The 16,442-nt window shown below is 41.2% G+C and overlaps 1 protein-coding gene and 1 pseudogene across 2 annotated transcripts in view; both read left to right on the top strand.

Annotated features, from left to right (window-relative positions):
- Positions 1-11,879, top strand: part of LOC307016014 (uncharacterized protein) — a 35,898-nt gene extending 24,019 nt beyond the window's left edge. Inside the window, exons 16-21 of the mRNA XM_079645059.1 lie at positions 2,062-2,162; positions 3,299-3,420; positions 6,178-6,446; positions 6,869-6,962; positions 7,285-7,556; positions 10,114-11,879. Of these exons, the coding sequence (XP_079501185.1) occupies positions 2,062-2,162; positions 3,299-3,420; positions 6,178-6,446; positions 6,869-6,962; positions 7,285-7,556; positions 10,114-10,268 (1,013 nt within the window). The 3' untranslated portion in view covers positions 10,269-11,879. The remainder of the gene's footprint in view (positions 1-2,061; positions 2,163-3,298; positions 3,421-6,177; positions 6,447-6,868; positions 6,963-7,284; positions 7,557-10,113) is intronic.
- A 3,244-nt stretch (positions 11,880-15,123) lies between these two features.
- LOC307016275 (headcase protein homolog) lies at positions 15,124-15,770 on the top strand (annotated as a pseudogene). The gene has a single exon. The product of its transcript is annotated as a headcase protein homolog (transcript).
- Positions 15,771-16,442: the final 672 nt, after the last annotated feature.

Consider the following 16,442-nt stretch of genomic DNA (forward strand, 5'->3'; position numbering starts at 1 on the left):
AGCAAAGGCGGTTAACAGAGATGTTAGTTCGTCTATCTTCCCTGTCTGGAGGTTGAAGTCTCAGAGAAGTACAGCGGGAGGGCCAGTTTCAGGGATGTGTGAGAGGAGATTATCTAATTCCTCCAAGAAGTCCCCCAAGGCGCCTGGTGGACGGTAGAGAACAACAATGGTTAATTGTATAGGATGGGTTACTGTGACGGCATGGAATTCAAAGGTGGAAGGAGTGAAATTAGGTAGCTTGAAGAGGGAAAAGCTCCATTTGGGAGAGAGCAGGAGACCAGTGCTACCTCCTCTGCCGGTAGGTCTGGGTGTATGGGTAAAGGAATATGCTGTGGAGAGAGCTGCTGGGGTGGATGTGTTGGATGGAGTGATCCAGGTCTCCGTGAGAGCAAGGAAATCCAGAGACTGCAGGGAAGCGTAGCCAGAGATGAAGTCAGCCTTAGGGACAGCTGACTGGCAGTTCCACAGGCCCCCTGAAACGAGATGTTGGATCTCAGTAGAGCATGTGAGATAGAGGAGAGCAGGCCGGTTATATCGATTAGGAGATACACGGGGCCAGTGATAGTTGCGAGAAGACACATGAACAGGAATGGAGAAAATACACATGATTAAAGCATGAGGGGCTAAAAAACTAAAGAAAATAAAATAAAACACCACCAGCGATACTTAGCTCAATCAGAGTAGGATTTGCCTCCTCTTTGCCTCCCTCGTGACTCCAACAGGACTCCTTTGTCTTTGTCAGTCTTCTTCTGACGCTGGAGCTGACGCTCCAGGAAAGTTACCTAAAATGGACACCTGATTTCTGATTTCTCACAGCTGTGGGCCTCAAAAGGAAATCTAGACTGCCTCCCTCCTGAGTTGTTATTGTATTTTCAGTGTCACAATGGTTTTCCAATTACATTAAACCCTAAGTTATAAAGTTATGAGTTTAACCCTTAATACAGTTACACCTACTCAATAAAGCTCTTAGTATTCTACAAATCTTTAAATCAAAGTTAACCCTAGCAGTCAGTTCAGTTTTAAGGTTTCTGTCAAATGAGTTGTCCCAAGTTTCTGCCTGACAGATACTGTAGCGGTTTTGAGATTTAAAATCCCAATTTCAATCAGATCAACTACAGAGCATTTATACAGATTACACACACTGAAACAGAGAAGTCTAAAAACAGAATGTGACTCACACAATTCTAGAAGTCACCAGTTGTTATCCTGTCAAAATCGGGTTGCACACTTATCTGCAAGTTGATATAAGATATTGCTTGAAATAAATGCAATATAAAACCTGTGAGCGATGGTGCACGCTATCCTTTACTTGTAACCAAATGTGATCCTGCAGTTTGATGTTTCTCTGTAATAAGTTGGCCCAAGTATTATTTTTGTATTGTAAGAATAGCTTTAATATGGTGGCCGACAGGTGCAAACGTGCTGCAATGGCCCAAAACAATGGAGAAATGCGCTGCTAGTTAAAAAACGATGCAAATAAAAACACACGAAAACTGCCCATTTCTCCTAGTGGAAATGTTGTGTAGTTTCATTGGTTCAAAGGTTGCAGATAGAAACCGCTGCTTTGCCCCATAATTGAAGAACAGATTCAAATAGAACATCAAATATCACAAAATAAAATGGTTGTCTATGTAAAAGGACTTTTTTTCATAAGAAATTCTCACATGTCACAGTAGGAAAATCACATGTAAATTATACAAATAACGATCTCTCAATTCAAATTGGCTGCTCCAGTTTCACAGTCATACTGTACGGCCATGGCCTACTGCTACACTGGGACACAATAATGCTCATTTTATTAGTTACATCCGTCTTTTCCACTATAACAAGTCCCATGAGGGCTGTGAAAAAATAACTATAACCTTAACAGCAAGATAAACAGCGAATAGGCATCATTACTCGGAAACTGCACACATTATTCTGTAAACAGTACACAAAACAATCTTTTTTATTCTTTGTCCGACACACATAAAAGAATAAAGACACTTCACATCACGTCTGGGTTTAATGTTTAAGCAGCTTCACCTCTTCACTGTTTACTCGTGTGTTTCTGTCTTTAAGGAAGCCGACCAAACTGGACCGATTACGGGTGTGAGACGATACAAAAGGGGAACAACATCACGTGCCGGTTTTCGCATTTGACATTTTTTGCTATTTTGTTGGTACGTCTTTGATTATATTTTCATACCATACTGATCTTGATCTTCCTTGTGGACCAAACATATTTGGACATTCCTCTGTATGATCGTCTAGACCAGTGTTTCTCAAACTTTTTCATACCAAGGACCACTTAACCATAAAAAATAAAAAAAATTCCTCCATACCCAAATCTCTTAAAAAGGGGCTGCAACGGATCTGATACAGACTGATCCAGATTTGAGCACTTCTATGACGTCACAGAAGTGGCGCTACGGCTATTGGGCCAAATCCACCAATCAGGAGGAGACAGCCATGGGCATTGCTGTTGGAAAGCGCTGGAGACGCTGTAGTACATATGCCAGGCCTGTAGATGGTGCTATTCTCACAGAATCAGCCCATGAAAAGACAGTGTTAAATTGAGCGAAATGAGGAATGGCTAAAATGCATGATCTGTTTTGGAATTTTGAAAAATAAAAATATTCCTTATATAGGTATGGTCCTACACTATATTATTCAAATATAGCATGGTCCACTTTAAGCTCGCTCCGTTGCGGAAATATTCGCGCGAGAGTGCGGAAAACTTTAATTAATTCATTTATTTCAAATGTGAAATTTTACCAATATACTCACGGACCACTAGGGGGCGCTCACGGGCCACCAGTGGTCCGCGGACCACACTTTGAGAAGCACTCGTCTCTAGACTGCACTCTGTATTTACGCCTTTGTTTTCCTTTAAAGAGTCCCTATTATGCTTATTTGTTTTTTTTCTTTCCTTTGTTATGTAGGTTTATGTGCATGTAAAAGGTCTGCAAAGGCTGAAATCCAAACGTTTCTTTGTTTACTTCTGTAACATAGTGACACAACTATATAACACTTGTGCTTCTATTGGAAAGTGCTCCAACACATTGTAAGTGACAGGCTGAGGGGCGGGACATCTCTAAGCGGTTGACCAATCACAACAGAGCTGGCCAGCTAACCAATCATAGGAAAAATAAAGAGCTTTTTGAACATTAAAGCATGGAGACATGTCACAGTAGACTAGAGGCACACAATACAAATATGAACCTACATTTCACAGCTCCTTAATACAAATAATACACCATTCTGACTACAAATGCAAATCCCTGTGAGGAAAGTTTAATGTTTGCTCTTTTTGCAGGCTCGTCCTAATGTGACCATATCTAGTTCTGACCTGAAGAACCTCACCACGATCACCCAGGTCGGCTGTGGCTTTTCCTTGTTCTTCCTCTCCATAGTCCTCTTCATGCACTGTCTTCTGAGGTAATTATACTGTACATCTCATAAATCTCATCTTTAGCCTGCATGCGTATGAATAGTATTCCATAGTAACATTACTCAATCATTTATTCTTTGAGTAATATTTTGTTTGACTAAAACGAGTCTTGCATTATAAAAAGAATGTACTCAGTCCAAGAGTACCACCATGTGTGCCTTTTTTAGGCTGCAGAATGAAAACCCTCTTAATATGTGGAGATATATGAGTATTCAGGTTATTTGTATGCAAGTTTTCAAATTTCTTTGAGCATTCATACTGAGATGTTTCCTGTCAAAATCTTGTTTTCAATCCCAATTAGTAGAAAAAAAGAGATAGAAATCAATCGACAGTTACAACCAAGTTACACATGTGTGCCGTCTTCATTTGTTATTTTCTATTGCTGGAGTGCAACAGTGTAAAACACCAAGTAAACAAAACAGAAAAACCTCTCTGGTTGTTGTCCGTGATCTCTGCGGTTAATGTCCTGTAAAATCATGTAAATGTGTCTGCTCTCCAGAACAGGAAACACTGCGCTATCTTTAGAGAACACATTCGCTGTAGGGAAATGAGACTGTTGAGACTGTGGCTTCATTCATCTGGGATGTCTTTCCAATGAATGCTACTATGAACATAAAAATAATATGGGTATGTGAGGGCAAAAAGGGTGTAGATACAATTAAATAATTAGATCTATGAATCCTGTTATAAATGTATGTATTATTTTCATTACGGATTAATCAGTTATTTTTGTAATTAATACATTTGGTTGTGGGGGGGGGTTTGAAAATGTATTAAATAATTAAGAGATGCCGTCACAGTTACCCAAACTCAGCAAAATCTAGATTTGTAATAGTAATCACAGCCATCAGAGAAAAGTAGTGGCTTAGGAAGTCCAATATTTATTTATGAAATGCAGTGGGGTACAATTAAAAGTGTCATAAATTGAGAGAGAGAGAGAGAGAGAGAGAGAGAGAGAGAGAGAGAGAGAGAGAGAGAGAGAGAGAGAGAGAGAGAGAGAGAGAGAGAGAGAGAGAGAGAGAGAGAGAGAGAGAGAGAGAGAGAGAGAGAGAGAGAGAGAGAGAGAGAGAGAGAGAGAGAGAGAGAGAGAGGGGTGTGGCTTGTGCATGTGTGTTTGTGGATGGTAGAGCGACAGTGAGGGAACGTGTATGTTTCTGGAAGTGAAACGAGGCAGCAGAAAAACAGAGGTCTGTGATGTATTTTGTGAAACAGAAGAACAGCTAAATAAATGCAACGGCCTCCCAAGAAGAGCTCGCCTCTCTCCAGTCATTTAAGCTAAAGTTGGTTATTGAACCTGAAGCTTGTTGCTTCTGCCCTCCTCGACTACGGTCTGGGAGCCGACAGGAAAGTTCAACACACAGTTGGCCAGTCCGCCCCTTTGTAGCATATTATTTCGATGAGAGATGAGCAGATCGCCACTGGGCTTTCAACTAAATACACAGCCACGCAAAAACTGCGGCATTTGTACAGCTCCTTATGGGTACTGCAATTAGTGAAGTGCTTTCCTCCGTGGTGAAACGATCAGCACTGCACCACAGAGGAAAGCGGCAGAAAGTCACCTGGAGTTAAAGAGAGCGGGGCTGCGTTACGTGCATGGCTTCCTTCTGCAGGTAACGGGGAGACGCGCTCTGGCGGCGGTCTCGTTCAGGATCCGAAAATACAATTTAAATATTTTTGCACACTTATTCCACTTATTCCTAGTGTGCCACTGGTTACGGTGCCGCGTGCCAATGCTGGCACGCGTGCCAGGGGTTGCCGACCCCTGCTTTAGAGCAACCTTTTGCTGTGAAATGTATCTTTAAAAATTCACATTAAGAAGTGTGGTTGCCGACCCCTGGTATAAACTGAGGAAATGATAATCAAAGCTAGTTGAAGCTGTGGCCCCTGTGGGGTCATCTGGAGAGGGTGTGGCTGTGCTGCATCCAGCTGCATTAATTGCAGTAACTCAGGGCACCTGGGTCTGGTGCCCTGCAGCTATTTAAAGCCTCTCTGCCCCTCTCTGTTTCCCTCTCTGCTTTCTGCACCCGGTTCGGATGAGTATGTTATTAGTTATTTCAGTTGTTTTACTGAGTGCACCTCAACACCCTCACACATACATGTTCATGCAATCCTCACCCTGCAGTTACATTACTGATACCACTGACGTTCACACCTCATGCTTTACTTGTGTTGCACTTGCTTTAATAAACAACTTTTTCTAACTGTTGATATGGTGTGTCTCCTCTTTGTTGTGGCCTTCTGAGCCAGGTCATAACATTACCCAAGCCGGTCTCACAGTCTGCGTACAAATGACACGACTTTGCAAAGGCGTGCAATAGATACGCAGAAGTCCGATTTTGAGTGCATATGATACGCTGATATTGCACCTCAAACATTAAAACAAAGAGCTCTGTGGTTTCAGGCTTGATCGCCGTTCCAATGACAGTTTTAATGTTTGCGGTGCAATAAACGACACAGTAGCTTATTGGGTTATGGTTAGGGTTAAATAAATGGCAAAGATATGTAAAAAATAAACGCATTTAAGATACGTTCATAACAAACGTAACGTGGGAGTATCATATGCACGCAAAATCGGACTTCTGCGTATCTATTGTACGCCTTTGCAAAGTCGTGTCATTTGTACGCAGACTGAAGAGAGTGGGCTGCATTACCGGTAAATATTTATTTCTGAAACTTATTTCCTAATTCTTTGTTAAAAACACATCATAAAAAGCAAACATATATATGCTTGTCACCCTTTACAGGAGGACCAATGCCAGCATATCCACAAGGATTCTCATCTACCTGGTTGTAGCCTTGTACCTGCTGAATTTCTCGTTCCTCATCAACAACTTTGTGGCCAAAGGGGGGAACGCGGTGGGATGTAAGATCATGGCGGCTGTCATGCACTACTCCATGTTGGCCACGTTCACTTGGTTTGCTGTGCAGGCGTTCCACCTCTGCCTGCAGCTGCACGTCGGAGGCAAGGTTGTAACCCCTCACTACATACTCAAGGTCTCCATCATCAGCTGGGGTGAGTTCAACATCTTACTGTTTAACCTGAAAATGCACCAGAATATGTGACAATAAATCACTCTATTTCCCCCTTCCCACAATATCTCATATGAAAAGGCAATATTCAACATAGGCTCTATTTACATTACATTACATTTGACTTGTTAGACGCTTTTATCCAAAGCAACTTGCATACATTCTGTACAATCCCCACAGGAGCAATTTAGGGTGAAGTGTCTTGCGTAGGGACACAACGACATGCTGACTGCAGTGGGACTCAAACTTGCTACCCCCTGATAACAAGTTCAGCGCACTACCCACTGAGCCACAGCCTCCCTACACAAATATACTTGGAGCTGTGCTTGTCTTCGACCAGTTAGAATCTACTATTGCTTGTATTTCTCCTCACCATGATGGGTCATTTTCTTTCTCCATTTCCAGCACTACCAGGTGTAGTTGTGACTGTCCTGCTCATCTTAGGAAAATATGGTGAACAAGTGATCTACACTGATAACCCTGAAGACAACGTGGCCATGTGAGTGTGTGAATTCACATTTAATGTCCAGCATCTTATAATAGAGGATCAGTTTCCATGCAGGACTTAATGTAAACGAATTTAAAACATCATTTTATATAGTTGTATTTGTTAATAACTTCCTATGTTCATGCTATGCAGTGTTCTTAATTGTATGTTGTATCCTTTGTTAGCTTGTATGAGTTTTTTTTTTAGGTTGTCTTTGGTTTTATTGTATGTGAAGCACTTTGTAAACAAGTTATTCATATATAATTATGTATATTATTATATTAAACGGCAGCCACGTTTCCCTTCTTTTTCTGACATATCGCTATTTTCCAAGGTGCTGGATAATGGACATTGACGTGCACTACATCGTCAACATAGGCTACTATGCATTGGTCTTCATCTTCACCTTCACCGCCTTCATCGTCATGATGGTCTGGTTTTTTCGTCTCAAGAGAAACGGACAAGTCCCCACAAATCGCCATAGTATTGGGGTCATCATGGGACTGTGTTGCACGCTGGGTATCGGTTGGGGTTTTGCCTTCTTTGCATACGGTGTGCTCCAGATCCCCGCCTACTACATTTTCACCATCCTCAATTCTTTCCAAGGTAATAACGAATTTAGGATAATTTATTTATTTATTGCTCTGTTGTATTTAAAAGAAAAACTTGAGTCCTAATTTAAACATTAGTTTTTAGATTTAAATTAACAGTATTATGCTGGTTTAGATCAAATAAGAGATAAGATAGGACTTTATTCATCACGAAGGAAATTGTTGTGCCAGAGTTACAAAAATACAATAAACACAGCTGCACAATAATAATAAAACTGTACACTAACATTGCAGTAAAAAGAGCAATTCAATAACTACAGAAAAAACATAGATGTCACATAATTAATGTAAATATTAACAGTATTTAGTATAGTGCAAAAACCGTAGTGGTGGTTACGTAATTGCACTTTTAGAAATTGCTAGTGGGAATGCTTTATGCTGAAAACCTGACGTTAAACTGCTATGCTGAATTGTAATGTGTAAGAACAAAGTGAAGAATTTAGATTGAAATGATACATGAACACAGGGGGCTTGAATGTGTGATGAGAGAAGAAAAGAAAGTAAGAAGGCTTGGAAAAGCAGCAGAATATTTGAACTGCAAACTTGTGAACTAACTTGATGGCGAATGATCTGTCGCCATGGCAACGGCATTTGACGACACCCCATAATACGCTGAGATGCGTTGATGGCTGCATCGTTACCAAACCTGTGAAGTTTTGGGCTGTTAGGAGTATTTTCACTGAAGTTTTTTGAAAACCGTGTTTCAAGGCGAGCATTGTGTTGCCATTGCAACAGCATTTCAAGAAATCTCAAAACTGTCCCGTAGATGTCTTCACGGCTGGACTGTTAGTACACATGTGAAGTTTGAGCACTTTTTGAACATTTTCCTAGGAGTTATAGCGACATCATGTTTTATGGCGAGGGATGCGTTTCCATGGAAACGGCATATGGTGAGATCTCAGAATTGGCGTAGAGCTGTTGAGGCATGGACCGGTGATATACAAGTGAAGATTGGGGGACGATTGGACCGTGTCGATGGGACTTACAGCCACATCGTGTTTCATGTCAATTGGTCCATCGCCATGACAACGGCATTTGATGACACCCCATACTACGCTTAGATGCGTTGATGGCTGCATCGTTACCAAACCTGTGAAGTTATAGGCTGTTTGGACTATTTTCACTGAAGTTATGAGAGAACCGTGTTTCAAGGCGAGCATTGTGTTGCCATGGCAACGGCATTTGAAGAAATCTCAAAACTGTTCCGGAGATGTCTTCACGGCTGGACTGTTTGCACACTGCTATCTGAAGTCTGCTGCTCTGAGCATGTCAGTTGGAGTGATGACATCATCGTGTTCCATTACACAGGTGTTTATAGTTGAGCTAACGAGCTCTGAAGAGATCAAAGGCTTCATTGTTCTGAATGAGAGATAAACCTCTTACATGTGAACGTTTTGTGGAAGAACCGTAACAGATATCTGCGAAATTTCAAAACGTAAAGCATGTGAAGGAAGTTGATTATCTGAAGAGTAATTTTTGTGTAGTTTCGGGTTAATAATATGGCCTTTTGGGCAGTTTAACTAAAGGTGTGCGGCTGCTGCCGTGAGGAAATATCTGCCTGAAATTACAATGGGGTTTAATGGAGGAATGTTGAACGTTTTTGTCACTTCATGCCCTCAAAAAGCATTTTGTTTAATTAATTTTGCTTAATTATTTGTCATTTTTCAAGCTACGAGATGTTTTTCTACGTTTATCATGAAAAATGATGTCTCAAGAATGTAGGGTTTGGGAATTATGGCAGTTTTAAAAAAAATTATGAAGGCACATTTCAAGATTTTCTACCCTCTCGCTGTGACATCACGCACTCTAGCTAATGTTAAAATGTGAAGAAAACCTCAAAAACAAGGTCTGAACAATGTTTAATATCTCTAAAAGTAAGAATCAGATTTAAAAGTTGTTTTACACAAATAATGTCAGAAAGATGTGCAACATTTTAGGTAGCGGTTGAATCGCATGAAGATTTGTTGAAGTCTGAAGAATTTCTCCATTGACTTCAATGTTAAAAATGTGATGAATTATGGGATGTATCTCTGGAATTATGAAAGTTATGAATGAGAAAAGTAATAGCCATCGATTCCCGACCAAGTTGAACATTTTGATGTTTGAACAGAGTTTCTGCAATGTTCAATGCGGGAGGAGAAGCGCGGCAAAATAAGTCGGCAGAATAATAATAAACTTTTCGTGCTTAGAATAACAGTTAGTTGGAATGCTGTTAACAGCATTCCCACTAAATAATTGTACACATGTTATATAGCACAGTGTTTTGTTATGGGGGTTTAAATAATATATGTAATATTTGACAACAAGCAAGCAAATGTTATTTCTTCATCCAGGAGGAAGTGCTTAACAATGCATGAGCAACCACACACATGCTGCCACAAACACATTATACAGTAGTTTTATAGTTCACATTTATATAAAGCATTTTTTAAGATATACAATTGTAACATTATGAACACAATTAAAACAGACAGATTAATAAGTGTAAAGTAGCAATACAAATACCTTTCATATGTTGAACTTGTCTTTTTTGTTTGTTTATCACCTGGCAGGTTTCTTCCTGTTCATCTACTACTACAGGAGCAGCCACTCTGGAGAGACAGCCAGTGGCGCTCAGGGTCCAAACTCCAGCAGCAGCGGCAGCACGCTCAAAAGCAACCTGGACATCTTTGAAAACCCCTACAACAATAGATTAGAGAAAAAATAATAAAACCCTGAAAGACAAACAGGGACTTGAGAGCGATGAAGATTGTAAGCTTAAAGAGGCCCTATTGTACTTTAATGAGTTTTCCCTTTCCTGTAGTGTGGTATAGGTTTGTGTGCATACAGTGAAAAGAGCAGCTGCAGCATGTAAACATGTCACAGTAGACAAATGTACACCTGACAATTAGCATATGTCCACATAAAAAGGGACTCTTTTTTTATTTGATCGTTTATTTGGCAGGGACAATGCACAATAATGAACACTTAAAACATTAAAATGTGTCAAGCGTAACAGTGCCAGATTTAGCTTTGAGCTAATTTCCATCAAGCAAGAATAAGCCGCACAATGTACCGATTTATGATACTGCAATAGACATTTTCTATGACATATTATTAGTCATGTTTGTTTTAAAAAATATATATACACAATGCTATTTTTTTATGTGTTTATCCAAGGACTATAACAACTAGGTAAATGTGATTTAAATGCAAAAATTAATTAGTTATCAAGTTTTTTTGTTTGTTTTTTAGCTACATTTTCAGGACCCGATGATCATCAACTTACATGGAAAATATCTGAAGTTGTAGATAATTATTACAATCTTTAGTTGTGGGTATACTGGAAAAGAAAATCCTCTCATATGGTATAGGTAATTTTTACATTTTACTTTAACATCTAAATATTTTATATTCTAAAATGGAGCAACTGTTACAAAATCAAATTTCTCCCCGGGGTTAGCATCTTCAAATATTGTGGTTTCAACTGTTTTAATATGAAAAGAGATGAGGAATAGGCGGAAGCAACAATACTTTATTCACTTTCTCTCACCACAACATACATCAATATACACTTCTTCTTTTTTTAAAATACTTTAAAGTGGACGTATCATGCTATATTTGAATAATATAGTGTAGGACCATACCTATATAAGGCATAGTTATACTTTTTATTTTTCAAAATACCAAACAGATCATGCATGTTAGCCATTCCTCATTTCGTTCAATTTAACACTGCCTTTCATGCTCGGATTCAGTGAGAACAGCACCATCTGGTGGCCTGAAATATGTACTACAGCGTCTCCAGCGCTTTCGAACGGCAATGCCCGTGGCTGTCTCCTCCTGATTGGTGAAGTTGGCCCAATAGCCGTAGCGCCACTTCTGTGATGTCATAGATGTGTTCAAATCTGGATCAGTCTGTATCAGATCCGTTGCAGCCCCTTTTTTAGAGGTTTGGGTATGGAGGAAAATAGAGAGGGTTGTGTTTTCTGACACTCTGTGAGTTCCCTGGAACACCGGGGACACATATTCATGTATAAAAGACGTACAAAAGTGCATTTAGCATGAGAGCTCACCTTTAAGTCGAGAAATTATTACATTTATAACAAGAGAGCTTCTGCTTCCTTAAGAGCTTAACGGTGCACAGCTGATAGAAAGGGATTTTTTTGTGGCTTTTAAAGATATTATTTACTGAACTACCTTTCCAACCCCTCTTGCAGTTGACTGTCACAGGTCTATACAGGTTCATGGTACAATGCATAAGCTTCAAATCGAGAGACTGTAACTGTATTTTCCTTTACCGTTCTGTTTTGATTTCACAATAAAGTTAATAGTCATATTATGTTTGATATCATTATGTTTTATCAACTACACCACTGGTTTTTTAACCCGCACCGCCTAGTGGTTAAAGCACGTTATTGCATTTTGTTGTTGAATAAGTTTTATTTGATGAAAACATTGAAATATTAAGAGTAGCCTACATACAAAATTGGGGGAAAGTAGAAGGTCAATGATAGAAATATCGAATTGAAAATATCAAGAAGATACTGTAGTGATCTCTACAATAAAACAGTTTAGTGCAGGACGTCCAAAGATATGAACAGGAGGATGTGCAAAACAGACAAACTAATAAGGCTTTATTCAAGCATTAAAGAGTACTTTAAGTTAAGGTCTTCTTTTGAATAAGAAAAAAACGTTGGGGTTATCCACAGATAAATATGAAGTCTGACAAAGTACTTAACGTCCAATATATTGCATAGTTTATTTTGGCACGTGACAATCACCTTCCCTGAATTGGACTCAGGTGTAACTAAAGTCTGATTTAAGGGTTGTATATATTTCACATCATTAATCAGAATCTGCAAAGTAAATAAATGTAGTGGAGTAAAAATACCAGGTTAACCTCTGAATTGTAGTGGAGTAGAACAAAGTATATGCTGCTGTAACAAAAACATTTCCCAACTTGGGATCAATAAAGCATATCTTATCTTATCTTATCTTATCTTAAGATGATCGATGGCCACTGCCATATTTGCAAAATTTGCCTCTGAACCTTGACAAGTGCATGTTTCAGGCTTATCAATGAACAACAGGAGGGTTCACAGACATAAGACCAGCTGTTAAATAAAGCTCTTCTGACCTTAGGTGTCATGTGGGTATATTAATTCACCCGTCTATTAATTATATGTTTTAAATGTTATATGACCACTGTGTTTAGTATCCCCTAAACCTCCAGGGTGTACACAGTTTAATACTGGCAACTTCTAATTGTGGGAAATACGAAAACGTCTTATAAAGAGACGTACCATAGAACATGTTGCGAAACAAACAATAGCCAGCATGTGTAGTTCTGGGGGGCTGGAGCCGGGGGCTGGACCCGTCCAATTACAGTTTTTGAAAGTCTGCCGTGGTTCCATTCCATTTCAAAGAGCTGTTGACGCTCAGCGTAACCTTGTCGCACTGCCACTCCAAAATCCAATCACAGGGCTTGATGACAAATCAAGGGGTTTGTAAAGCAAGGCGGATGTTGTAGTCCCAAACGATAGCTGGGGATTCTGGGTAGTGTAGTGTCTTCGGAAACTAGTGTCTAAACTCCTAAAATGTTTTATTTGTTTCTCTGAATCGAAAGTTAAAAACACAAAAGCATTGTACACAATTTAAACCAATCAATATTGTGTAATTAACAAGGATAAACTGATGTTTTTAGTGGATGAGTAAGGCAGATATCACTGTGTAATCATTTGACAGTGAGGGGAATATATCCGGTTTTATTATGAAAACTTCGAGACCGGAACAACTGTTTTCACCCACGCTAACTTTACATGGAAGCTGCATACACGTTCTCCTGGCGAGACCTCAAATCATCTTCGTAATATCTATCAAACTATAGATCCTACACCTCCACTCGAGGTGGATTCTAAAAGTACAATATACACTTCTCGCTAGAAATCTAATGGCCAAACTATTCTACAATTTAGGATTTTCCAGAGAGGGTTATTTGTGAATAAACGAATAAACGGGAGCATGTTGTTACTTACACGACCACTAGAGGTGCTACACTTTAAAACGTGGCTATGGGTCTAAGCTCTAAGCTGCTTAAACAATCGACCTATTTGGTCGTTTTTTGGAGGAGGACAGGAAATTATTCCACAATTTAGGATTTTCCAGAGAGGGTTATTTGTGAATAAACTTCCCTCCGGAGAGTTTGCAATGAACGGGCCGGGAGCATGTTGTTTCTTTCACGACATTCAGGTGATAAGGTGTGTGTGGGGTGGGGGGGTTACCTTGGTTGCCGATTGGCTAATGGTTACACAAGCCAAAACATCGTTATGACATCATTAAGTGGGTAAAATCTGATCAGCTCATTTTCAGACCGGTTTTTATATGTATCATTAATAAGCTTTTATAAGACATGAGATAAACAGGGCAACTGTGACCGGTTGCTTGCCAAATAGTGAGCCCACATTTCTCTGTACTGCTAAGCCTTATATTGGCTACCTAGCTTACTTTGTCTTCTTCATCAGCCAGCATCCTTGGTATCTGTTGCTCACCGAGTTGATTCCCGCTAAGTAGCCAATATAAGGCTTAGTCATCTTGCCAAATAGTGAGCCTGTGTTGACGTATGAAAACTGTTGGAACTGGTTTATAAATGGTTCTTAATGATTAATAAAGTGTTTACAAACTAATTCATAACCTAATTATAAACCCTTTAGGAACCCTTTATAAGGGTAGTCTTATTGTAAAGTGGTACCAAAGCAAAAAATAGAAGAACACTTTGCACAATCTTATAAAACAAAAAAGACACCAAAAGGCTTACAGAGTAAGCAAAAAAGTGGACAACAATTTGATGAAAAGAAAGAACTACATGAAAAACAATAGGGAGAATATGTAATGTCAAGAGACAATACCACATAATAAAAAAAGTGGTGATTATTACAAACTTGTTTTGCTTAATTGTTTTAATGCATGCTTCTTAGTTAACATTAAGCATGTCTTTGGCTCTTTTCTGCTGTCACAAATGTACATTTCCCCTCTGTGGGATGAATAAAAGTATTCTGATTCTGATTCTTGTCACATTATTTTCTAACAAATGATAAGTAATTGACTTCTCAATAGAAAATCCAGTCTAAGATTCAGTACAATATTACACACACGCATTGACGGCTGGTGGAAATTATTTTAGGTGAGGCTATTGTAATGGTGAATAAACGGGGACAATTTTGAGAAATGATCCCTTAAATTATGACTTCTGGTGATGTTAGAGATATGAGAAGACTGATCAATACCTCCATAATCTTCAGTGTGGTTAGCTATGAATCTTCCAAAACTTCCAAATACCTTGTCCTGGACATAGTTTCTACAGTAAACTGTGCAACAGTACAGTAGGCCCACACAAACTGCAGAACACGGGTTCTTTGGGAACACTCAAATGATTTAATTCCCATTTAAAATCACGAAACTAAATACGAACATTATATGCAGACACAGACGTGGTTCAGAAACACAGAAATATTAGAAAACAGACCATTAAGGCGACAAATCTAGTTTGATGGATGCTGTCAAAACTCAACTATATACAATAATATGACCTGGAGAAGGACGACTATCAGCGCGTTCTCTGCAGTAGCGAGCTCTGCCCGTACGGCAACTGGATGCATATTCAGTGCTTCTACGAGTGGAGAGCTCCATCCTGATCCAGTTCAACTGCATCGGCCAGGCGCGCTCCTGGAACGAGAAGCAGTGCCGGCAGAACATGTGGACCAAGAAGGGCTACGACCTGGCCTTCAGGTTCTGCTCCTGCCGCTGCGGACAGGGCCATCTGAAGAAAGACACCGACTGGTACCAGGTGAAGCGTTCGCAGGAGGAGAGGAAGAAGAAGCCGTCGGAGAGCAGCGCGGGCAGGAACGGGTCCAGCGGAGGAGCGTCGGGAGACGGGCTCTACGAGGAGCCGAAGAGGAGCAAACCTCTGGGGGCCATGGGGGGAGGGAAGCTTCCCCACAGAGCCTCGAGTCAGGAGTTTCCTCGGAGAGCTTCAACGGACCGTCAGAACTCCACAGAGAGGGGAGCAGCAGGAGGGGGACCCTTCTCCTTGGGGCCTCCTCTGAAGTCTCCATGCGACTCCCCGGGTCAGTCTCCTCCAGCTGGCTTCCCTTTCTGGGCGGGGAGGCGACCCCTGAAGGGACGGCCACTGGAAGAGATGGGACCGGAACCGCAGGCCCCAATTCTGTGACAGGGGTCGAGGCCGGGAGGCGGCCCCGTAGCGGAGGTCAAGCCAGCACCACCGGCTGGTCCAAGTCCAGGTGAGCAGCCTTCACTCGGTCCACAGAGACGTGCTCGGCCCTGCCACCGGATGAACACATGCCCCGCTGAGCGGAGCTCCACGGGAACTCGGGACACCTGAGTTCCGTGCCCGAGCAGTGGGGATCGGAGCAAAGGCCTCAGCGGCGTCCTGCAGGTAAGCCCGCTGGGCCGTCGCCGACCAGAGAGCCGATGCGTTGGGGAGGAAATCCCCCGGAACCCTCAGCTGCTGACCATAGACCATCTCGGCCGTGGAGCACTGCAGATCCTCCTTAGGCGCGGTCCTCAGGCCCAGCATCACCCAAAGCAGCTTGTCGACCCAATTACCGTCCGTCAGGCCGGCCTTGAGGGCCGCCGGCTTGAGGGCCGCCGGCCTTGAGGGCCGCCGGCCTTGAGGGCCGCCTTCATGGAGCGATGGAACCGTTCACAGAGGCCGTTAGCCTGAGGGTGGCAAGCGGTAGTCCTGTGAAGCTTTACCCCCAAACCACTTGACACGGCGTTCCAGAGCTCGGATGTGAACTGTGAACCCCAGTCCGAGGAAATGTCTGATGGGGTGCTAAACCGACACACCCACGTCGCAATGAAAGCCCGGGCTATGTCAGCG

This window comes from Notothenia rossii (genome assembly GCF_949606895.1).
Source record: "Notothenia rossii genome assembly, chromosome: 8".
NCBI lineage: Eukaryota > Metazoa > Chordata > Actinopteri > Perciformes > Nototheniidae > Notothenia > Notothenia rossii.